We start from the raw sequence: 25,235 nt of genomic DNA on the forward strand, positions 1-25,235 counted from the left end.
TGATCCTCACAGTATGATCGTAATCTGCAAACAGAAATTTAAAAGAAAATTAAAAAACGCATACTATATACGTTCAATTCAAAAAGGAAAAAAACTAAATATACAATTGTTTAATTTTACATTGTATTTAAAAAGAAAATAATGAGTTTATAAACTGTAAGCTTTGATATCACATATAAACTATAATAATTCGTGTCAAACATTAATCACAAATAAATATGAATCATAAAATTTTAATACTTCATTATTTTCACATGTCTATAATGTATAAACAAATAGTTAAATATATGTATCTCAATCTATAATTGCAAATTTTGTAAAGATCAAGCCAAATGTCGAGATCATTTATGCAAAATGAACAATGTACTAAATTGCAACTCCAAAACAATAGCCAAAGTGTGGAAATCAATTTCTCTCTCTAGGCTTTTTGCACACATAAATATCATACATGTTGTTTTCATAAATATTATACATATGCATTTTTATAAAGACAGAAAGATGACCAGTTTTCCTTTTAACAACCTTAATTTCACTTTTCATCAAATAAGAAACAAATAGAAAAATATTTTTTCAATAATTAATTACCAAAAAAATAATTTATAAATTAACCAAATAATATAATATTAATCTAATATTTATTTATTTAATCACTAATTAATTAAATATATCATTTTTCCAAATTATATGGACACACAATTAATAAATCATCTTACGACAAATACACGAGAAAATTTCAAATTTTGATGGCATATTCAAGGTGCTTGTTCTTGGAGTGACTATGTATTGGTCGATGTCAGACTTGTTAATGATACTTCCAGCTGTGGATTCACTGAACTTGTAAAGAAGTTATACATGATGAACATTTCTTGCTATGATCAGGTATGCCCTCTAATTAAAACACGATTAACACTAAGTTCTTTGTAAATTGTAGTTAGTGTGGAAATTGCAGTAACTTTCTCTCTCTACTTTTTTTATTTTTCCTTTGCTTTCCAAACTGTACTAGACAAACCATGCTTAGTACGAGAGACTTTACGCCATCCCCCCAACAATTTCAGAATAAGTAACAAAATGTTTCTATTTAAAATTTATTTTATTTTTATTTTTATTTTTATTCTTTTAAAATTATTTCTAAATTTACAAATATAATATTATTAACTGCCAAGAAAGTGAAGTGGCCACCACTTATTACATGATTCCCACTTTTGACTTTCTGATGATATATATTTGTAATTTTATTTAATTTTTTTGTTTATGGTCCGGAGCCTGTAATAATTTTTCTGGAGTGAGAGCACATGCAATCTTTAATTTAGCCTCATGAATCAAGTGGACATTACCAAGTGGACCCTAATTGGTAAATTATCTGAATTTGCAAAAAAATAAAAAAACTAATAATTGAAGTCATGTCGGCTACTGTAGTGAGGGATGTAAAGTTTAATGGCGGGTTTTATCATCGAGATCTGAAAAAAGCTTCCTCCGGCGAACAATTTCTGCTCAATACACGAGAGAGTGAAGGAATGGCCGGCGCTCATGATAGTGCTGTCGACTTGGAGACAACGATAAGCAATGCCTCATTGGAAAGAGAGATGGCGGAGACTGGTGTTGATTTTCTCTTTGAGAGGTTGAATCAGCTAAGGGAGGGCTCAATAGGTTTCCACCTTTCTCTTGTTGACTCTATTTCTGACGAGTTACAATTTCTGAGAACTTTTCTCAAGGACTCGGAGGAGTATGGAGTTAAATATTTGGTTACACAAATCCGAGATGTGGCGAATGAGGCAGCATTGATTTGTGATCCTGAAAGATTAGGGTTTCCAAAATCAGAATGCCCAGTGCCCAAAAGAGGGAGAGTGATCCAAGCAATCCTGGAAAATATATTCCTAGGAATTTGTAATCCAAATGAAAAAATACATCATAGAATTCTCAGTATGCATCATAATATAATGTTCAGTGATGTCTTCAAACAGATTACGGCTGTGAAGAAACAGGTGATCCAGTTTTATGAAAAGGAGATTGTGGTGGGCTTTGATCATCAAGTAGAAATGTTGAGGGACCGACTTGCTGGAATGCAGAAGAAGCAACTCGAAGTTGTCTCTATTGTCGGAATGGCCGGATTGGGTAAGACCACTCTCGCAAGAAAATTATATAATGATTCTTTCATCCGATATCACTTCTATATTCGTGGGTGGGTTTGTGTGTCTCAAATATATCGGAAACGGGATTTGTTGCTTGACATTCTAAGTTCTGTTCTCAAGCATAAAGAGGAAATTTCCGCACTAAGTGATGAAAAGTTGGGAGAAGTGTTATACAAACGATTGAAGGGTAATATATATCTCGTTGTGATGGATGATATATGGAATATTGGGGTCTGGAATGACTTGAAAAGATACTTTCCGAACGACAACAATGGCAGTAGAGTTTTGTTCACTACTCGGCACACTGATGTGGCTTTGCTTGCCAATCATGATGATACTCCTCATCATCTCCCTTTCCTAAATGAAGATCATAGTTGGCATCTCTTACAAAAGAAGATATTTTGGAACGAAAGCTGCCCTCCGGAGTTGATGGATATCGGAAAGCAAATAGTAAGAAAATGTCAAGGTTTACCGCTTGCAATTGTTGTGGTGGCTGGACTTCTTGCAAAGATGGACAAGAATCGACATTCGTGGATGCAAGTTGCTGAAAGATTAAGTTCATACATTGGAAGTGATACAGCGCAATGCATGGATATTCTAGCACTAAGTTACAACAACTTGCCTGATCACTTGAAATCATGCTTTCTCTACTTTGGTACATTCCCTGAGGCCTATGAAATCTCAGTGCGGAAGTTGATATGGTTATGGATCGCAGAGGGATTTATAAACCAAATTGGGCACGAAAACACGAGCCTGGAGGATGTGGCTGAGAAATACTTGATGGATTTGATTGATAGAAATTTGGTCTTGGTAGCCAAAAGAAGGTCAGCTGGTGGAATCAAAGCATGTCGTGTCCATGACCTGTTGCACGATTTATGCTTGAGAAAAGCCTCGGAAGAGAATTTCCTAATGCAGTTTTACAAGGATGGAATCAGAACATATCCTGGGTATGATCAAGGTCCATCTTCTTCTTCTCCTCCTTCAGTTCCTACTGCAAAGAAGCATTTTCGCTTATGTGTTGATTCATTCTTTTTAAATTATAACAATTATACACAGCCTTTTTTTCCCCACATCCACTCTTTCGTGTGTTTTGTCTCTCAACAGATTTCATTACCTACTGAGAGAATTTCATTCATTTGTCAGACCTTCGAACAACTTAGGGTTTTGGATTTATGGGCCATCAGTATCTTCTCTTTTCCAATTGAAATAGTTCAGCTATCTCTTCTGAGGTACTTAGCTCTTCGGGGTGAGTTCCAGGAAATCCCCGCATCAATAGAAAACCTTGGGCATCTAGAAATTCTTATCATATCACATGTGGAGAAATCAGTCTTACCGAATGAGCTATGGAATATCTTAACATTAAGGCATCTATGCATTGCGGGGAAAAGTATATTCGTAAGAAAGGTTGGATATTCCTCTGTATTGCATAACCTACTAACCATCTCACATATAGATCCTACAACGTATTGCCAGGATTTATTGGCAAGGACTCCCAATCTTCGGAAGTTGGGATTTTGTGGGTCGTTTAATACAGTCAACTCTGATAATTTTTGGTTTCCTGATCTAGACTTCCTACTGTGTCTTGAAACCTTGAAGTTGTCAAACATGTTTGTTCCTCGCCACCATAATTTCAATCTCCAAGGCATTAAGTTCCCCCCAAATCTTAAAAGGTTAACTTTGTCAAATACCGCTCTCATGTGGAAGGAAATGTCAGTCCTTGGGATGTTACCCTACCTAGAGGTTCTCAAACTGGAGTCTCATGCCTGCATCGGGTCAATATGGAAAACAAGTGATGGAGGGTTTCATAGACTCAAATACTTGAGATTGTATTACATAGATCTTGAACAATGGAATGCCTCCAACATTCATTTTCCAATGCTTCAACATCTAGTGCTGCATAATTGTCGTAAACTCAAGGAGATTCCATCGGAATTAGGGGATATATGTACCCTACACACAATTGAGGTAAGAAGTTGTAGTGATTCAGCAGTAATTTCAGCCAGGGAAATTCACAGAGAGCAAGAGGACAAAGGAAATGATTCACTGAAGATCATTAGAGTAAATTCTCTGGATTGGGGAGCTGGAGACATATTTTAAAGTCCGTGTTAAGTTCCAGTGTGCTGGCATGATGATCAAGTAAGTACATTAAACTCATTAATTTTGATGCTCATTTATATTGTATTCATCTTGAACACTGCACGTAGCTGAATGGTTCATAAACGGGTACTAGATCAGAAGTTTCAGCTGATTTACAAAATATTAGCAATTTGAATACTCTCTTTCTAATAGTGCAGTTGTTTCCAAAGTTCTATGACCAAAAAGAAAATTTAGCATTTAAATTGTTCATCACTTCATCCATTCATCTACAAAATGGGATAAGAAACATGGGTATGTTTTTTCAATCTTCTCTAATATGTTGCCATGAAAATTAAAAGCGAATGTGTTCTTAGAAGAGTCTGAGCAATTGAATTAGCAAATATCTTCAATTTGTTAAATTATCGGCATTATAAATGATTGAAAAGCCCTGATTGAACACAAAAGCAGATGACCCAAATCCCTGGTAAAAAGTTAATGAGCTTTAGTACCTGATGCATGCAGAAGTAGGCAATTTGCGAATTTCCTTGTATCAAATTCCACCTACTGTCTTACCTTATTGTGCTGTAACCGCCCAAATCAAAAGCTCTGGTTTTTAATTAGAAAATCAAAAAGGGTTATAATATTTGCTATGAATGAAATTTTGTCTGGGCTTAATATCCTTCTATTCAATATTCTGATTGAATTTGTTGCTTGTTTATTTTTCTTCCTATTCAGCTTGGACAAAAAGTTTGTTTATCATACTCATGTTGGTTTAATATTCCTGGCATTAGCATCTCCATGTGACAAAATCTCACACTCATTTTGGACCTTAGTGTTGTTTTTTAGCATCATAGAAGATCCGAGCTGAAGTTTATGTAAGCTTCCCTGATTTAGAACTCAAAACCATGAGTTATTTGCATTACCAGCAAATCACTGGTTATATATACTGCAGGTTCAAGGCATTTGGGTTGGTAGTTATTGGAAGAAAATATAGGGATGTGATCTGTATTGGGAGTATCTTTAGGGATTGGATTTGATCTGATCTTAATTTGATTTTATATGATATTATTTTCATCATGTGCTTATTAGAGGCATAGGATCAGTGATTTGATTTACTTTCCACTTATATAATATATGGCTAATGAGAATTTGTGGCTTACATGCCATTCCAAGGCAACTATGCTTCAAAAGATCAAAATCATGGCCACAAATGGACCAAAGAGCCTTTTACATTCAACTTGGTATCAGAGCCAAGAACACGACACACAGTCCACTGCCTGATCTCTACTTCATCTTCTCTTGGCTCATCCTGTCCCCTTTTTGTGTGCTTTAAATTTTTCAGTCACCAACCACTAAACCACACCCAAGCAAACCAAACCCCTTCGGGGGTATTTCTTCTTCCCTCCATTGCTTCATGTGGCAGAGGGGTCTCTCTCTAAACTAATGACCGGCTTGGTTGTTATGTGCTGTTGACGAATCATCCAGCCTCTTTTCATTCTCTGTTGACTGCCGCAAGGTCAGTACATGCTGTTGACGAATTGTTCTGCTAAGTTTCATTCTTGCAGACAGAGCAGCTCACTGGAAGACTACTCCAGCCCCTTTGTGACTTGCAGACAGCAGTATTTACAATCTGCAATACGGTAAGAATCTGCGATTTGATTCTATATCATCATAATCTGAGAAATGGAATCTGTTCAGACTAAGGATAACATTGGCATAGTTCCCAAGCCCAAAGGATTACTACAATTTTATTAAATGGGAAAAAATTTCCGTCTTGGTCGAGATCAGTGAGACTTTATTTAGGGAGTCGGGGTAGAACTGGATATTTATTGGGCACTATTAAGAAACCAGCATGTGCTGAACCCACGTTTACACAATGGAACATTGATAATTGTACCATTCTTGGGTGGCTATTCAATTCTATGGAGCAATGTATTTATAATATGTTTATGTATCATGACACTGTACACACCTTATGGATTGCTCTCACTAAGAATTATGCTCATGCTCGTAATAAAGCCCGGATCTATGAGTTGCATCAAGATATCTCACGAGCTACCTAAGACAATTTGAAGCTGTCAGTTGCAGATTACTTTGCCTTCCTTCAGTCACGTTGGGAGGAGCTTGCTCACTATGAGTCCCTTGGTGATATCTTAGCAGAGGCTGCAGGGATTATTAAGGCTAGACACGAGCGCCATCAGATTTATCAGTTTCTTATGTGACTCCGTCCAGAATTTGAGGCCTTTTGTGCTCAAATTCTGAATACTACACCTCTACCCTCTCTTTTCGAGGCTTTTGCTATTATTGATGGGGATCATCGTCGACGTCAGGTTACACCGTCGATGGCTCCTGCTACACTTACTGCACCTGGCACTGATCAAATGGCATTAGTCGCTTCTTCTAGACCATCTGGTACTCGCAGCCATGGGCGTGGCAGTAACCGTGGATGGAGGACTTCTACTATATGTGCACACACTGGAAAAAATGGTTATGCTAAGGATAGATGCTTCCAGCTCTACCCACACCTCAGATCTAGCAGCACTACAACTTCTTCTACTGCTGCTATTGTTGAGTCCATTGGTACCCATGAGCCACCTGCTCCTCCGCCTGGATGTATTGCTATGCATCGGTTGCATACACAAATTGGGTCTATTATCCGAGATCATTTATCACAGGCATCTCTCCCTTCAGCTACATCTGCTGCAGCTCAGTTAGGTACCATCCCTTCAGCTACACCAATTGCAGCTCACTTAGGTACCCCACCTGCATTCCATGCCTCTCAATCTGGTATTGTTCCTCCAACTTGGGTCATAGATTCTAGTGCTTTTGATCACATGACTGGTGAGTCTCGATATTTTTCGGATATGGAAGCATCCTCCGAGCAAGTACGCCTTGCTGATGATTCTTTTACACCGATCATTAGTAAGGGTACTGTCCCTTTGTCTCCTGATTTATCTTTACAGTTTGTTCTTCATACGCTTAACCTTTCCCTTAACTTATTATCTATTAACCGCTTAACTCATTCCTTGGCCTGCTCAGTGACTTTCTTTCCTGATCACTATGTTTTTCAGGACCTAGATACGAAGAGGATTTTTGGCAGGGGGTATGAGAGAGACGGGCTGTACATCTTTGGGACATCTCCAATTCTTGCACATGCTTTCGTATTACCGGACTACGGAAGGCATTCTTTTACAAACCAAACTCTTGATTTATGGCATGCTCGTCTACGACAAACTAATTTTCAGCATTTGTTATCTTTGTTTCCTTCATTACGAAGAGCTTGTAGAGCCCATCAGTTTTGGTGCGTTGTGTGTGAGCTTTCTAAACACACACGCACCTCTTATATTTCGCGCATGCGTCATAGTCTTTGTAACACAGAAATTGGGAAAAACTGGAGTATATTTCATGACTTTCTAATACAAAGCAGCCCAACCTTTATAGGCTGAATACAATCAGATCAGAATCCAGTAAATTAAGGAATATACAACCAAATCCCTAAGATCAGGAAATAAAATAAGTCAACCTAAACTTTAATACACCAGCTATATTAGCCTATAATTAGTACAAAATCAAACAGTTAATACTTTCCAAATTTATCTAACAATTACATAAATCACGTAATTCTCCAACACTCCCCCTTAAGCTGGGGAATAAATATCTTCCATCCCCAGCTTGCAGACAATTCTTTGGAACGCAGGACTGGCTAACCTTTTGGTTAGTACATCAGCTAGTTGTCCTCTTGTTGAGACATACGGAGTGCAAATTAGTCCATTATCGAGCTTTTCCTTTATGAAGTGGCGATCAACTTTCACATGCTTGGTGCGGTCATGTTGCACTGGATTATGTGCAATATTGATGGCTGACTTGTTATCACAATATAACTTCATCGGCCTCTCAACTGAAACACCAAGATCCTTTAGGACTATTTTCAACCATAATAATTCACATATTCCTAAAGCCATGGCACGAAATTCAGCTTCTGCACTTGACCTTGCAACTACTGGCTACTTTTTGCTCCTCCATGTAAACCTAGGAAGGCACAATAACCCAAGGTTGATCTTCTATCTGACACTGAACTTGCATGGTCCGAGTCTGTGTAAACTTCTAAGTTCAAGCACAATCCTCTCTTGAACAATAAGCCTCGACCTGGACTAGATTTTAGATATTGCAGGATTCTGTATACTGCTTGGAGATGTACTCCTTTGGGTTGTGCATAAATTGGCTCACTACACTAACTGCATAGGCGATGTCAGGCCTGGTGTGAGACAAGTAGATTAATCTTCCAACAAGTCTTTGATACATTCCTTTGTCAACTGGCTCATCATCAACAGCTTCTCCAAGCTTATGATTCGGTTCAATGGGAGTCTTCACGGGCTTATAGCCTATCTTTCCTGTTTCTTTCAGTAAATCAATCACATACTTTTGTTGTGAGACGAAAATTCCTTCTTTAGAGCGAGCAACTTCAATTCCTAGGAAGTATTTCAGCTTGCCTAGGTCTTTTATTTCAAATTCCGTGGGCAGCTTAGCTTTAAGAGTTTCCCTTTCAGCTTAATCATTGCCAGTGACAATAATATCATCTACGTATACAATGAGGACTGTAACTCCCCCTGAAGAAGAGTGTTTTATGAACAGAGTATGATCACCTTGACTTTGTTTGTAACCCATTGCTAACATTGCTCTTGCAAACCTGCCAAACCAAGCCCTAGGGGATTGCTTCAGTCCGTACAGTGCCTTCCTTAGTCTGCATACCCTATTCTTCTTCGGAAAACTGAATCCTGGAGGAGCTTCCATATATATTTCTTCTTCAAGATCTCCATGCAGAAATGCATTTTTTACATCAAACTGCTGCAAAGTCCAATCAAAGTTAGCAGCCAGAGACAATAAAATTCTTACTGTGTTCATTTTTGCCACTGGAGCAAAAGTTTCTTGATAATCAACACCAAAGGTCTGGGTATATCCTTTTGCTACTAGCCTCGCTTTTTACCTTTTAAGAGATCCATCTGCATTGAATTTTACTGAAAACACCCATTTGCATCCCACAGTTTTTTTTCCCTTTGGTAATTCGACCATCTCCCAAGTCTTGTTCTTTTCCAGTGCGTCCATCTCAACTTTCATGGCCTGCTTCCATTCCCTGCTGTTTAATGCCTCAGACAATGTTTTAGGAACGGCTATTGAGTTTAGATGAGTAAGGAAGGCTTTATGTGAGGGAGATAATTTTTCAAAGGAGACAAAATGAGAGAGTGGATGTTGTGTACACCTTCGGGTACCTTTTCGAACTGCAATGGGCAGTTCTAAATCAGTCTCATCAAACACAAGAGTGGAATTGTTTACTTAAGTAGTGTTTTTCTCCTGAGTGGTTTCTTTCCCAAGCATAGGTTCTGACTTTTGGGCTTGCTTCGGATTAATCTTGCCTCCCTTCCTTCTCGAAAAAACTTGAAGTGGTTTAGTGACTCCTGGATTGATTGATGGAGTTGGATTTTTAGGAGGAGATTGTGGTTGAGATTCAAGAGATGTCACACTTGGATTTTGAAGCGGAGGATATCAAAACTGGGATCGGAAGTAGGTAGTGAAACCTGGGAATGAATGTGATCCGGACTTGGAGAAGCCGCGGTAAGAGGGGAACCAAAGGAAACCGAGGCAGGAGCAGTTGCAGAACTTGGACTCAAAGATGGTGGTGACAATTTGGGCATAAGATCGAAATTAAGGACATCTGCATCATCATCCTTTTCATCACTTGTTACCTCCCTCTGAGGAGAAGGATGATGAAAGAAACTCTCATGTTCAACAAATGTGACATCAATTGAAATGTAGGTTTTCGGAGTAGGCGGATGGTAACATTTGTAACCTTTTTGAGTTGAAGAGTAACCTATAAAAATAAATTTAAGTGCTCGGGGATCAAGTTTGCTTCGATTGTGAGCATGAACATGAGTAAAGACAACACACCCAAATACCCGAGGAGACAACCTGTTTGGAGTAAGGAAATCTGGAAAATGATGTGAAAGTGTTTCCCAAGGACTTTTAAAATCTAAGACTTTGGTAGCTAATTGGTTGATAAGATGAGTGGCTGCGAGAACGGCTTCCCCCCAAAAATATTTTGGAACTTGTCTTTGAAAAAGTAGAGCACGGGTAGTTTCAAGAAGATGTCCATTCTTTCTTTCGGCCACCCCATTTTGTTGGGGTGTGTCAATGCATGAGGATTCATGAACTATTCCCTCCTGATTCAAATATGGTGAAAGAATTTGGTTAAAATATTATCTCCCGTTGTCTGTCCTCACCCTTTTAATTTTCACCCCAAACTGTGTTTTTATCATGTTATGAAATATTGGAAAGATATTGGCTACATCAGATTTTTGCTTCATGAGAAAAGTCCAAGTTACCCGCGTACAGTCATCTATAAAAATGACAAACCAACGTGCCCCAGAATAATTAGCAACCCGTGAAGGACCCCAAACATCACTGTGCATCAAATAAAAAGGAACTGATGATTTATTATTGCTCAAAGGAAAGGAAACACGTTTGTGTTTGGCAATTTCACAAATATCACAATGAAGTTGTTTCAAATCAACATTTTTAAACAAAGAAGGAAACATAAGATTGAGAGTTCTAAAGGAAGGATGACCAAGCTGAAATGATGAAGGAGAATTTTGTCTTTATTTGTGGAGGAATCAGACAGAAGCACAGATGAACAACCAATTCCAGTACTCACTTTTCCACTCATGGGCTCGAGATAGTAGAGACCATCCTTTTCTTTAGCATGCCCAATCGTCTTCCCCGAAGCTCGGTCCTGAAACACACATGAATTTTTTGAGAAAATAAGATTGCAGTTCATATCCTTGGTGATTTGTTTGACAGATAAAAGATTGGTTGTCAATTTGGGCACATGTAAAACATTTTTAAGACACAAGGAAGGTCTTAAGGATATGATCCCCTGTCCTGCAACAGTGACTAAATTCCCATCAGCTATGGTGATCTTTTTATTACTAGGGCATGGTTTATAAGAAAAAAAAGATTGGGATGAGTTGGTCATATGTTCGGTTGCCCCTGAGTCGACAATCCAAGAGTGTGGGTGGATTAAAACATTATCTGAGACACTAAGAGCATGAGAACCAGAATACATACCAGAAAGTGCTAATGAACAGGCACCTGTAGGTTCTTCGAGTGAATCAAGAAGGGATCGGAGGCGATCAATGTCTTCCTTACAGAATTCTTTGCTGCTGGAATTCGGTTGATCACTGGTATTATTAGTGCTATTTTGTGCAACGTGGGCTTTTCCCTTTTGCTGCCAGCTTCTTCCCCCGGAATTCCGGTTTGACTGATTCATGTTTTGTGGCCTTCCATGTAGCTTATAGCAGGTGTCCTTCGTATGACCAGTTTTCTTGCAATAGTTACATACCAGATTCTCTTTGAATGTCCTCTTCGGGTCAGATTTCTTATAATCAGTAGTAGCTAAAGACTTCTTCTCCAAAGTTTGCTCACTAGCAGCGGTTGTAAGGAGTGCTAATCCTTCTAATGGCTGCGAATCCAACATAACTCCTCTCCTGCTCTCTTCAGCACGAATAGTTGCAATTGTTTCATTTAGGGAGGATAATCCTTTCCCCAAAGTCTGAACTCTTACAGTATCGAATTCCGGATTAAGGCCTGCTAAGAAATCATAGATTCGGTCTTTTTCTATGAAAGCCTTCAACAACGCAGCATCCTCGTTGTTCTTCATCTCGAGAACCTGGTAATAGTCCAACTCGTTTTTCAGAGTGTTGGCATACTCTGTTACAGTCTTGTTCCCTTGTTTTGTAGCAGCTAGCTTCACCTTGATCTCGTACACCCGGTCTACATCATTTTTCTTCGAATAAGTTGGTCTGATCGCCTCCCATATCTCTTGAGCGGTTATCAAAAACATGACAGTATCACTTATCTCGGGTACCATAGCATTCCATAGCCATGACATGACCATTGAGTCTTCTTCGTCCCAAGCAGCAAACTTTGGATCTTCCTTCTTAGGCCCATTTAAGAAGATGGTTGAGCTTGCCCTTCCCTTTCAGAAAGGTTTGAACAAGTTGAGACCACTTTAAATAGTTCGTTCCATTCAGCCTATACGTAGCTTGAATGTTCTGTAGATCTCCAGGAACCTGTTGTTGGATTATAGGCTCCTCCGATTGAGAGCTGGTTTGTGTAACCTCTGACATCTCGGTTGTTTTTTTTTTTTTTTCTGTAAAAAACTGAACTCCAAGCTGCTATGAAATCTGTAAATAATGAAATATTTTATCCCAGAAAGAGCACCTAGGGCTCTGATGCCATAACACAGAAAATGGGAAAAACTGGAGTATATTTCATGACTTTCTAATACAAAGCAGCCTAATCTTTATAGGCTGAATTCAATCAGATCAGAATCTAGTAAATTAAGGAATATACAACCAAATCCCTAAGATTAGGAAATAAAATAAGTCAACCTAAACTTTAATACACCAGCTATATTAGCCTATAATTAGTACAAAATCAGACAGTTAATATTTTCCAAATTTATCTAACAATTACATAAATCACGTAATTCTCCAACACCTTGTTTATTTGATCTTATTCATTCTGATGTATGGGGACCTTCCCTTGTTACTTCTTACTCTGGTCATAAATATTATGTGACGTTTATTGCTCGTTGTACTTGGGTTTATTTACTTAAGTCACGTTATGAAGTATTGTCTACATTTATTTCTTTCTTACAAATGATTAAAACCCAGTTTAATACTATTGTTAAAACCATCCGATCAGATAATGGGAGGGAATATATCTCTAATGATTTTCGGTCACATTTTAATCAATTGGGGATTTTTCATCAGTTGACATGCCCTTATACATTGGAACAGAATGGAGTGGCGAAACGTAAAAACCGTCATCTCATGAGTATTGTTCGGTGTCCTTTACGTGGTATGCAGGTTCCTCAATCTTATTGGAATATGGCGGTTCTCACTGCAGCTTTTTTTATTAATCGAACCCCTAGTCGAACTTTAAGGGGTAAGGTTCCATTACATATTTTGTAACCAGACAACACCCTTTTCCCTATTACTCCTCGTGTTTTTGGATGTACATGTTTTGTTCAAGACTGACATCCTACACGTACAAAGCTTGATGATAAAGTTATTCATTGCGTTTTTTTTGGCTATTTGACTATGTCGAAAGGGTACCGTTGTTATGACCCTAATACTCGTCGGATATATCATTCTCTTGATGTCACTTTTTTCAAAGATGTTCCCTTCTTTGGCCCATCTTTTTTGCAGGTTCCGTCTTTTTCTATTATATCAGTAACTTTCTCACCCTTGGCTCGACTTGCACCAGTTCTATCCTCAACATCTCCTCCTGTGGCTCAGCCCGAGCTTTGCGTATACACTCGTCGCCCACGAGATCCCCCTCATGCTACCCTGCCACTGTCCTCTTGTGGTACAGGCAATCCTAACCCTGCTATTCCTAATTCTACTTCAGATCCTACCTTGCCTACTTCTATTGTAGATCCTGCATCGCCTACTTCTGATTCTGATTTGCCTATTGCTCTCCGTAAAGGTAAAAGGGCTTGTGTGACTAATCATCCTATTGCCCAGTTTGTTTCTTATTAGGGACTTTCACACAATTACCGGCCTACCTTGCTGCCACCTTGGCTATTTCCATCCCTTGAATTGTATAGCATGACCAACATTGGACAGCATCCATGGCTGCTGAGATGGATGCCTTGCAGAAAAATAAGACATGGGAGCTTGTTACTTTACCACAACGACAGAGGATTGTGGGCTGTAAATGGGTATTTGCAGTCAAATATAAACCAGATGGTATTGTTAATCGATATAAAGCTAGGCTAGTCGCGAAGGGCTTTACACAAATTCCGGGGAAGGACTTTAATGCCACTTTTGCTCCGGTCGCCAAGCTGACTACTGTCCGCCTTCTTATTTCCTTAGTGGCTTCCTGCTCTTGGCCTCTTCACCAGTTAGATGTGAAGAATGCCTTTCTTCATGGGGATTTGACAGAAGAAATTTATATAGATCCTCCTCTTGGTTTTCGGCGTCAGGGGGAGTATTATGGGAAAGTGTGTCGCCTTCTAAAATCCTTATATGGACTGAAGCAGTCACCTCGGGCATGGTTTCACCGATTCAGTGATGTAGTTATTTCTTTGGATTTCACTCGATGTCACTCAGATCACACATGCTTCTTCCGTTGTAGTCCAGGAAATCGTTGTGCCATTATCTTAGTATATGTTGATGACATAGTCGTCACGGGAAATGATGCATCTTTCATTGACAAGGTAAAAATAGACCTTGGACAGGCTTTTGAGGTTAAAGACTTAGGTCCTCTTCGATTTTTTCTTAGTATTGAGGTTGCACGCTCTAGGCATGGCATTTCGCTCTCTCAGCGGAAGTATACATTAGACCTCCTGCAGGACACTGGTATGCTTGGGTGTCGTCCTGCTTCTTATCCTATGGATTTGACACATCGGCTTCATGCCAAGTCTTGAGACCTTCTTCCAGATCCGTCTGCTTATCAGCGCCTTGTTGGCCGCTTAATTTATCTAACAAACACTAGACTTGATCTCACATTTGCGGTTAGTGTTGTGAGTTAGTTCATGCATGCTACTTGGACCTCACACTTGGATGCAGTATACCGAATTCTTCGGTACCTCAAGTCCTGCCCAGGACTTGGTCTATTCTACAAATCCACACCACAACCTCTTAGCTCGTGCTACACCGATGTTTATGCTGGAGAATGATCGTCGCTCTACTTGAGGTTTCTGTACTTTTCACGGAGGCAATTTAATTTCTTGGAAAAGTAAGAAACAAAGCATTCTGTCTCGTTCTTTTGCAGAGGCAAAGTACCGTGCCATGGCTCAGGGCACTTGTGAGATCTTTTGGGCCATAGTTGTTAAAGGCGCCGAAGGCGCGCGCCTGAGGCGCCACCTTGGCGCCTTGAAAGGCTTAGGGCGCGGGCCTTGTATTAGGCGCGCGCTTTTGGGACTTGGGCGCAGGGCTACAGGCGCGCCTGTTTGATTTTTTTATTTTTTATTTTTTTATTATTATTTTGGTTGTGACTTGTGTGGGACAGTCAACACTCAACAGTGAGTCGTATATTCAGTCTGCAAATCTTTAATTATCACTTGCAAGTTACAAAGCCAAAAAAAAAAAAAAAAAAAAAAAGATCAAAAAGCAAAAAGCAAAAGGAAAGAAGAGACAGAGAAGAGACAGAGAAGTACAAAGTGTCGAAGCCGGAACTGGAAGGGATTCAAGGGAAGCTCGGATCTGCCGTCTCCGTCTGCGAAGCCCGGATCTGCGAAGCACCGGTAAGTTCTCCTTGCTTCTTCTTCTTCTTCTTCTCTCGAATCTCTCCTTCAGTCCTTCTTGCTTCTTCTTCTCTTCTCAGTTTTTTTTTTTTTTTTTCCTTCTCTTCTCTCGGCTCTCCAGTCTCCAGAGTCCAGCGGTCCAGCCTCTCCTCAACTCTAGTCTCTTCTCTTGAGTCTTGCTTTTATTTTTTTTATTTTTTTTTCTTTGAGCCGAGTCTCGGACTCTTGGCTCTTCTTTATTTTATTTATTTATTTTTTATTTTTTCCCCTCTATTCTTCTTCTCTCGACTCTCACTCTCAGCCTCTAGTCTAATCATATATTTTTTATTTATTTATTTATTTTTTTCTATTCTTCTTCTCGAAATTTATTTTTTTTATTTTTTTATTTTTTTCTTTCACAACAAAAATATATAAAAAGAAAAACCTTTTTTTATAACAAGAAGTGAGTGTGCTTCTCTAATTTCTGATCTTATTTGCGGCTCTTTTTTTTTTTTTTTCCCCCTCTATTCTTCTTCTCTCAGCTCTGAGCCTCTTTCTGATAGTGTGATCTTATTTTTTTTTTTCAATTCTTCTTCTTCTCGGCTCTCTTTGACAGACTGACCTCTTATTTTTAAAAATTTTTTTTTTTTTCTATTCTTCTTGGCTCTCTCTGCTTCTGCTCTTCAGCCTCTCCTTTTATTTTTATTTTTTATTTTTTTATAATCTGTGCTGCTGGAATAAATTGTAGTTTACAACTTTACAATTCTGTGCTGCTGAAATTGTTAATATTGCTTTGAGCCTTTGATTCTTTGAACTTTGAACCTCTGTAATTTTTTTCTGTCATAGTTGTTGCAGACCGTAGACACTGATTAGTGATTACATGATGCTAATCTTGTTATTATTTTGTTATTTTGAATTTGATTGTAGTTTGTACTTTAAAAGATGCCTAGTGATGGTTTAAGAAAGGATCCGGCATGGAATTACTCACATTTGGAGAATCCGAAAGATACAAATGCCGTCACTTGTAACTTTAGTGCAAAAGTTACAAAAGGAGGTATTTATCGGGCTAAGCAACACTTAGTTGGAGGGTATAGAAATGTGAGTGCATGCACAAGATGCCCATCTAGTGTTAGAGAAGAAATCAAAGAGTACATGAGTAAGAAAAAGGAAGAAAAAGAGCAAATGAATTTGTTACCTAGTGATGAAATTAATTTCATTGATGGAGAGGATGAGGATGATGCTATGGAAGTTAACAATTGGGGAAAAAGGGTAGCTAGTGTAGGTAGTGGCAGTGCTAGTGTCAATTCCTCAAAGATGCAAAAGCAAAAGGGACTGATTGATTTATATTTCACTCCCAGACCGGAAATTGTGGTACAAAAAAGAAAGGAGGGGGGAAAACAAACAACCATTAATGATGCATGCAAGAAAGAGTTGAGAGGAAGAGCGTGTGCTACTTTTGCAAGGTGGATGTATGATGCAGGAATTGCATTCAATGCTGTTAAGTATGATAGCTTTGCTGAGGTTGTTGAAGCAATTGGACAATATGGTCCTGGCATGAAACCACCTAGTTATCATGAGGTGAGAGTTCCTTTGCTTAGGAAGGAATTGGATAATACCAATGCTTTGATGAATGACCATAGAGAGGAGTGGTCAAAATTTGGATGCTCATTAATGGCAGATGGGTGGACAGACAAGAGAGGGAGAACATTACTTAATTTCCTAGTAAATAGTCCAAGGGGAACCATGTTTATTGAATCGATAGATACTTCTTCTTTTTCAAAGGATGGTGCAAAGATGTTTGACTTACTTAATAAATTTGTGAACCGCATTGGAGTAGCAAATGTCGTCCAAGTCGTCACAGATAGTGAATCAAGCAATAAGTATGCCGGTAAGAATGTTCAATGTTTATAACTTTTAGAGTTTACATTCTTTACAAATATATAATTTAAATCTTTTTTGATTTACTCATTCTCTTTATATCATTTTTTTCTTTTTTCCGTTTGGTTTCAAATAGGGAGGATGTTAGAGAAAGAACACCCACATTTGTATTGGACACCATGTGCTGCTCATTGCTTAGACTTGATGTAAGAAGACATTGGGAAAATACCGTCCATCTCTAGAACAATGCAGAGGGCAGTGGAGTTGAATAGTTATATTTATATGCGTTCAAAGTTGTTGAACATTATGAGGAACTTTACTCATAAAAAGGAGTTGCTTAGGCCCGCTAAGACTCGATTTGCTACATGTTTCATCACATTATTAAGTATTCACAAGCAAAAGAATAACTTGAGAAAGATGTTTACTTCAGAAGAATGGAATCGTAGTAAATGGGCGAAATAGGAAGCCGGTAAAAGAGTTGCTTCTTATGTTTTGATGCCTTCCTTTTGGAACAACATTGTCTTTAGCCTTAAGGTTTCCGGTCCTCTTATTCCGGTTTTGAGATTAGCTGATGGTGAGAAAAAGCCTCCCATGGGATACATTTATGCGGCTATGGATAGGGCTAAAGAAGCCATTGCAAAATCATTTGGGGGAGTAGAAGATAAATACTCAAATATTTTTGAAATAATTGATAAGAGGTGGAATGTTCAACTTCATCGCCCTTTGCATGCAGTAGGTTATTATTTGAACCCAGAATACTTTTATTCAAATCCAAAAATTGAAGAAGATGAAGAGATTGCAAAGGGTTTGTATGCATGCATTGCAAGGTTAGTCCCGGATGACAAAGACCAAGACAAAATTACTGAGGAGCTGTCCTTATATTCTAAAGCTGAGGGCCTCTTTGGTAATCGCTTTGCTATTAGACAGAGAAGTACACGAGCACCAGGTCAAGTGGTAAAGTATATTAAGTTAGTATAGCTAAGTGTTAAAATGATGAAGCTAAATTTGCTAAACATCATTATTAATTTTTTTTAATAGCTAATTGGTGGGAAGCTTATGGTAAGTCAACAAAACTTCTCCAAAAGTTTGCTATAAAGGTTTTAAGCCTTACTTGCAGTTCTTCTGGTTGTGAACGAAATTGGAGCGTGTTTGAGCATGTAAGTATATACTATTTACTAACTAGGTTTGTAATTTAATTGTTGAAAATTAAAATTTTAATTTTTTATACTTACTAGTTAAAGTTGAATTTATTGCAGCTTCATAACAAGAAAAGAAATAGGCTCGCTCAAACAACGTTGAATGATTTAGTGTTCATCAAATATAATAGAGCATTGAGGCATCGATATAATATGCGTGACACTCTTGATCCCATTTTACTCGATGACATTGATGAGAGCAACGAGTGGTTGACGGGGAGGATGGATGATTCTGATGCAGAACATGATCTAGTCTATGAAGATGATTCCTTGACATGGGGTGATGTTGCTAATTTTGCTGGTATTGGAGAGGCTAGCAGGCCGCAACGGTCTACTAGATCAAAATCTAGTTCTAGTTCACGGTTACCAACAAAGGGAGTAGGAAGTTCTCCAGTTCAACTTGTGGATGAGGATGAGGATGAGGATGATTCAGATGAGATAGAAGAGGATCCTGAGAATTATGAATCATTTAGTGACGATCAAAATGATGTTATGCTTATTGATGAAGAGGATGATATTTAGATTCGTTGGTGACTTGGTGTTGTCTTCTTAGGAAGAAATAATGTTTACATTTGTTTTAGTTTTATCTTATATTTCTCCTTAGTTGACTTTTGTATCTTTATGTTAATATGTTTGATTATTCACTGAATCACTGTTGAACTCAAGTACTTGATTTACTTGGTTTTGGCATCTTTATGTTGAATATTTAACTTAAGTAATTCATTTAGTTGACTTTTACATCTTTATATATACTATTGCATCTTTAATACTTTATTGGGTGGGTTTTATTTTTTATTTTTCCAACGCGCGCCTCGCTTTAATAGGGCGCGCGCCTCGCCTTGCGCCTTGCGCCTTACGCCTCAGGCTCCAGGAGGCATTTGTGCTTTTGTGTGCCTTGAGCCTTTAACAACTATGTTTTGGGCTTCATTCCCTAGTAACCGAGCTAGGATTCCTGTATTTAGTTCATCAACTCTCTTCTGTGATAACCGGTCTGTTATTATGCTCGCATCTGACTCAGTTCTTCACGAGAGGACAAAGCATATTGAGGTTGATATTCACTTTGTCAATGAGAAAGCGCGATGTGGAGTTATCCATACTTCCTTCGTTTCTTCTACTAATCAGCTTGCCGATATGTTCACAAAGTCAGTAGGACAATTTGCTCTTCACTCTGGTATTGGCAAGCTGGGCTTAGTTGATATCTTCGCTCCAGCTTGAGGGGGACTATTGGGAGAAAATATAGGGATTTGATCTGTATCGGGAGTATCTTTAGGGATTATCTATTCTTAATTTGATTTTATATGATATTATTTTCATCATGTGCCTATTAGAGGCATAGGATCAGCGATTTGATTTACTTTCCACTTATATAATATTCAGTCTGTCGTATAAATTAGGAGTATGGCTAATGAGAATTTGTGGCTCACGAGAGCCTTTTACATTCAATTGTAGTGAAGTACGTATCAGAAACCAGACTGATGCTTTGTAGTTCTTAGTTGCCACTCATGGGAGGCCACAAAGAGATCCAGTTTCTCTGTCTGTCAAAGCCTGGAGCTCTATTTGAGCACAAAGGAGTGCCCAACACTCGCTTAACAAGATCAGATATTACCAAGGAGAGTGTACTACAGCAATAGAAAATTGAAAAGTTCAGAGATATATCAGGTACCATTACAAGTCATGACAAGCAAGCATTTTACAATCCTCAGCCAGTAGTCCTATGGTGACATTTTCACATCCTTCTCATTGCTGCACCAATTATCACTTTCATTGAAATGAACTGCAAAATTTTTTACTGCTGCAGTTTTCTAGAACTTGGGAAGTAATGGAGCAGAGAAATATATGCTTTTTATTAGAAAAGTATCTGTTATGACTTGTTGAATCACTTGCTACAAAATCAGGGTCTTCACTAATATCCAATCCTTATTATGGGAGCATTTTATTTGCTAAAAATTAGGTTGGTTGGATGAATTCAACTGTCGCCGTCATATTGTCAGTGCAAAAATACACTTCCTAAGAAACTCAAATCCAACGTTGCATCGCCAATTGTTGAAAAGATGGGGAAACTGGAGTTCAAGACCAAATCATATATATTTTGTAGTTTTTCTTCAACAGTTAATCACTTTTGGTAGTGAACCACAGAGAGTATCATTTAGCGGCCTCTTACTGAAGAGATTTAAAGGATAATAGAGAGTAATTATTCTATATAGGTGCTTTGTGGCTACTTGTCAAAAAAATATAGGTGGTTTTTGGCTGGCTTTGAACAGCCACACAATCATTTTTAATGGTATCTTAGTACTTCCAAGGAACTTGCCGATGCTGACAGCTTAGACATTGCCAGAGCTTTGTCTAGTCCATCGCCCAGTTCTAACGTATCTATGAACACCAAGAAAAAACCACCAAAGCTTGGAAAAATGGTTGGGAGCCTGAAATTCCTTCGCATAGCTATATTGACTCAGAAGGTCATTTTGATCATTTGGTTCTATGATGAGTGAAGTAGAGTTAGACATTAAGAATAAGTAGAAGCACACTATTTTCACAAAAGGATTTGTGCCAATAAACATCAAACATGGCCTTTGTTATGGCTTCACCTTGTGTTGTCATGGACAATCTGAATGTGATTGGCTTAATAGTGGGAAAAGGAAATGGAGCAAAGAAAATTGAAGATATTAGTGCCCTTTATTAATTATTATTATTGCTATCTGATCGAAATACACCTGCTCAAATAACCAGAAATAACCATACTAGGGAAGCCAGTGTAAGAGCAAACCATATTTTGGCCATGTTTAGTGGAGAAAGCAAATTAGTCCTGTCCAAAATTTCCATAAAGCCTCTATTGGAGCAGATTATTTCATAGCCATGATGGATTTGGAGTCTTCAAAAAGGGTCCCTTTTATGTTCAAGACAATGTGGACGACTTCCAATCAATGCGCTGAAACAATAGAAAAGGCTAGGACGCATATGTTAAGGGGTCCAATTTGCATGTTCTTGCTTATAGAACTTCAAAAGTGGGATAGAGTTCTTGAACATGAGATGTATCGGCACCACAGTTCAATAGGTAGATTCTTCTGTTGGAGGGTTTGTTCTAATGCTATAGCCACAAAAGATATATTAATTTTGCCAGGAAGGGCTCATCATCATCTCCCTTATGAGCAATTTATTTCCTAGAGCTAGCATATGTAGTTGTAACTGTTTCATCAAAGTCTGGTTTTACAGCATTCATCATAGATGATTTACTCTTCACTAATTTATTCTTGAGCTGGTCTTAGAAGTAATCAAACAGCTTTCAAACGAATCTCCAGTAAATCCCAAGCAAAGCTGCTTTTAGGTATGTTTCAAGAAAGGTCCATGTCAAAATTGAAGAGAGAATAACGTAGCGGAAACAATAAAGAACAGGGTTAAAACCCTTGAATTAACAAAGAACACACTCACAAGAGAGAAAACTTGAAATTATATTGATAAATGTCTCCTTGCAAACTTACATCTCTTGCCTTTATATTGGCAAGTCAAAAAAAAAAAAATAAAAAAATCCATGAAATAATACTAAAGGGAAAATCAATCACATATCTGCTGAGATTTGATGGAGCAGAATCCTCCTTAAATCTTGCAATGGAGAATAATTCTTTGTTGGAAAATCTGCCAACTTGCATGACAGATTCTGGAAGATCTCCAGCCTGTATAGGCTGGCACAAATGTACAGTTGTAAAATTGATTGTCTAGGATTTTTTTTCCATATTAGTTTAGTTGACTTTTTCCTGTCAAAATTAGGAGATTGTATGTACTATTATCCTAGGCTATTTTTAGACGTAAAATTATATATTTATGTGATGTAATTCTATTCAGTAAAGTAACAAAGTATTCTCTCAATTAGAGGTTTGAATGCAAGCATGGTATCAGAGTGAGGAAATTTTCTGTTGTAACGACCCAACCCCGGATGATCCGAGTCATTAACGGGCATAGAAAGCAAGTTCGGATCCTTATCCGAACCCGAGGGTTTACTAGGGGTAAAATAGTCATTTTAGACAAGGAAGGGGAAAATTTGACATTAACCAAGTCCAATGAGGTCCATTCAATCTACTTTGATCATTTGCTAACATCCCAAAGGGTTCTAAGGAACTTAGACGTAGTTCCCCACAAATGCCCATTCCCGGTTTGAAGATTTTCTAACATTGTCTCACTAAACTGTAAATATACTCGTGAGCAAGCTGTTCTACATTAGAGAAATAGAAAATGAACCCAAGGATATATGTGGTTTAGCCACTAAGGCTTACATCCACGGCACACAAAGCCCAAAGGGCTACATATCTTTATTATACTCTCTTGATTTTTGTATACAACGATCACTTCTATTTATAGGTGAAATGAGAAAGACTTGTAGCTAGATAATAGAAAATACTTGCTCTACAAGTATTCTTGCTTTACAAGTATTTTATAATAAAGGAATTACACATAACGTCAAACATAAATATGGCAACAAATCTTATAGCAATATTATGTCAAGGAGTAATTTAAATAAGTGTTCCTATAATAATATTCTCCATCGACCCTCAAAAGAACTACTTCATCATAATCACTGTTGCTGGAGGGGTTGCTTCCATCTCATGAACCAGCCATCGAAACAAAGGCGAATCTTGGATTCAGAACCTTGCTCTGATACCAACTAACGTAGCGGAAACGATAAAGAATAAGGTTAAAACCCTTGAATTCACAAAGAATACACTCACAAGAGAGAAAACTTGAAATTATATTGATAAATGTCTCCTTGCAAACTTATATCTCTTGCCTTTATACAGGCAAGCCAAAAAATAATAATAATAATAATAAAGCACCCCGTGAAATAATACTAAAGGGAAAATCAATCACATATTTGCTGAGATTTGATGGAGCAGAATCCTCCTTAAATCTTGCAATGGAGAATAATTCTTCAATCAAGCTATCTATTGTTGGCAACTGCACCAATCATGTTGTTGCCTATTGTGAACTCCATCACCAATCTTCTTGTTTATTTTCAACTTTTCCCTTTTCTATTGTTGAGTTTCCCTTATTTATTTTGTTCTTCTAGTCCCCTCACCTTTTCAGCCCCCCTTATTTGCGGTGATCCTGTATGCTCAGATACTCGTGAACAAGCTTTTCTACATCAGAGAAATAGAAAATGAAGAACACAAGGATATACGTGGTTCAGCCACTAAGGCTAACATCCACGGCACACAAAGCCCCAAAGGGCTACATATCTTTATTATACTCTCTTTATTTTGGTATACAATGATCACTTCTATTTATGGGTGAAATGAGAAAGACTTGTAGCTAAATAATAGAAAATACTTGTTCTACAAGTATTCTTGCTTTACAAGTATTTTATAATAAAGGAATTACGCAGAAGGTCAAATCAAATATGGCAACAAATCTCATAGCTATATTTTGTCAAGGAGTAATTTAAATAAGGTTCCAATAATAATATACTCCAACAGTCCCATTTGTCCCTTTTTTGTCAAGGGAAGAATTAGCTAATAGTGAAAAAAAACCGACTTTGGTAAGTCTATAATTGAAGAAGTTTACATTTTGGCACCATAATATCTTCCTTCCATTTGACTTTTCTGTCTTAACTCTCAACAAGAGTTTGAAGGTTCAAATTCCAACTGAAACAAAGTGGATTCGTGAGTTCGTCTTTTATAAAAAAAAAAGAAAAAAAAGAAGAAGAAAGAAACAGAAATAGAAACTTGACTTCGCATATATTTGACGGTTACTTTAGGAAACTTATAGAATGAGGTGGCTTTGTTGTTCTCATTTCCTTTGGTCCTTGTTACAGGTATATCTTTACTTTCAACATTACCTTCGGAAAATAAAAACAACCTATCGGAGTTGTTAGTATATTTTAAGGAGAAAGAGCTTGTAAATAAAAATTGTTGCTTGGAAGGAGATCAGAATTGAAGACTTAGTGCTGAAGAACTGGTAAGCTTTGGAATTGTGCTGAAGAACTGGTAAGCTTTGGAATTTATATTATTCGCTTTACATTTTGTGGTTTTGCAATCCAGAAAACCTTGTGTTTGATGACGATGATGATGTGGTTATGAAAGCTTTATTTATTTTTTTTATCTATGTTGAAACATGTTTAGATCTTCTTGTTGGCTTTATTCCCTATTTGTGCTTGATTTCCTTTTGTAATTTGTGAGTGTGCTATCATTTAAAACCCCCCAAAATTCCGAGCAAAATCTTGAAATCACAAGGCACACCAATTACTTGTGTCTGACAACCACAATCTGGTTCTGCATCTTCAATTTCTGCTTTGTATATAAGCTGTGTTTTGTAAACTCTCCATCAACATTGTTATATATATATATATATATATATATATATATATATGTATGTATATGCATATATCGAATGGGCCTTTGCTTGGTTACAAAAAGTAAAATGGTCCATGTACCCATAGCATGGGTTTTGATAACATTTGATTTAAGTAATATGTTATGAACCTATATAGAGTGTAATGGTGGAAAGGAATAAAACTGGGAAAAAGCTTTGTTAGGTTAGGTTAAATTGATTGATCACATACCAAAACGAAACTATTTTTGTCTTATTTTCGTTTTCATTTTGCTAAAGAAATTTATAGTATCTTTTTCTTTATATATATCTATATATATATATATATATATATTTTACCATGGCAAGAATCTC

At 37.6% G+C, this 25,235-nt stretch overlaps 3 protein-coding genes across 4 annotated transcripts; all 3 read left to right on the plus strand.

Moving 5' to 3' along the window:
- The first annotated feature begins 1,372 nt into the window (after positions 1-1,372).
- LOC132274137 (putative late blight resistance protein homolog R1B-23) lies at positions 1,373-24,722 on the plus strand. Of its 2 annotated transcripts, XR_009470347.1 has the most exons (3): positions 1,373-4,265; positions 20,016-20,225; positions 24,367-24,722. XR_009470347.1 is itself a non-coding variant. In XM_059775311.1 (2 exons), the coding sequence occupies exon 1, from the start codon at positions 1,401-1,403 to the stop codon at positions 4,224-4,226; it is 2,826 nt and encodes a 941-aa protein (XP_059631294.1). In that variant the 5' UTR covers positions 1,374-1,400; the 3' UTR covers positions 4,227-4,265; positions 24,367-24,722. The 2 variants fall into 2 exon arrangements, 1 of the variants encoding a protein (XP_059631294.1); XM_059775311.1 differs by lacking the exon at positions 20,016-20,225 and having other exon boundaries at positions 1,374-4,265.
- On the plus strand, positions 14,990-17,593 carry LOC132274135 (uncharacterized). The gene is made up of 2 exons (XM_059775310.1): positions 14,990-17,380; positions 17,507-17,593. The coding sequence occupies exons 1-2, from the start codon at positions 16,435-16,437 to the stop codon at positions 17,578-17,580; spliced, it is 1,020 nt and encodes a 339-aa protein (XP_059631293.1). The 5' UTR covers positions 14,990-16,434; the 3' UTR covers positions 17,581-17,593.
- On the plus strand, positions 17,866-19,353 carry LOC132272718 (uncharacterized). Its single transcript, XM_059773813.1, has 3 exons — positions 17,866-18,316; positions 18,409-18,527; positions 18,627-19,353. The coding sequence occupies exons 1-3, from the start codon at positions 17,866-17,868 to the stop codon at positions 19,086-19,088; spliced, it is 1,032 nt and encodes a 343-aa protein (XP_059629796.1). The 3' UTR covers positions 19,089-19,353.
- Positions 24,723-25,235: the final 513 nt, after the last annotated feature.

Source organism: Cornus florida, unplaced genomic scaffold, assembly GCF_030987335.1.
Source record: "Cornus florida cultivar Cherokee Brave unplaced genomic scaffold, ASM3098733v1 CherokeeBrave_3.0.0_Hap2_Chr09, whole genome shotgun sequence".
In the NCBI taxonomy this organism is placed as follows: domain Eukaryota; kingdom Viridiplantae; phylum Streptophyta; class Magnoliopsida; order Cornales; family Cornaceae; genus Cornus; species Cornus florida.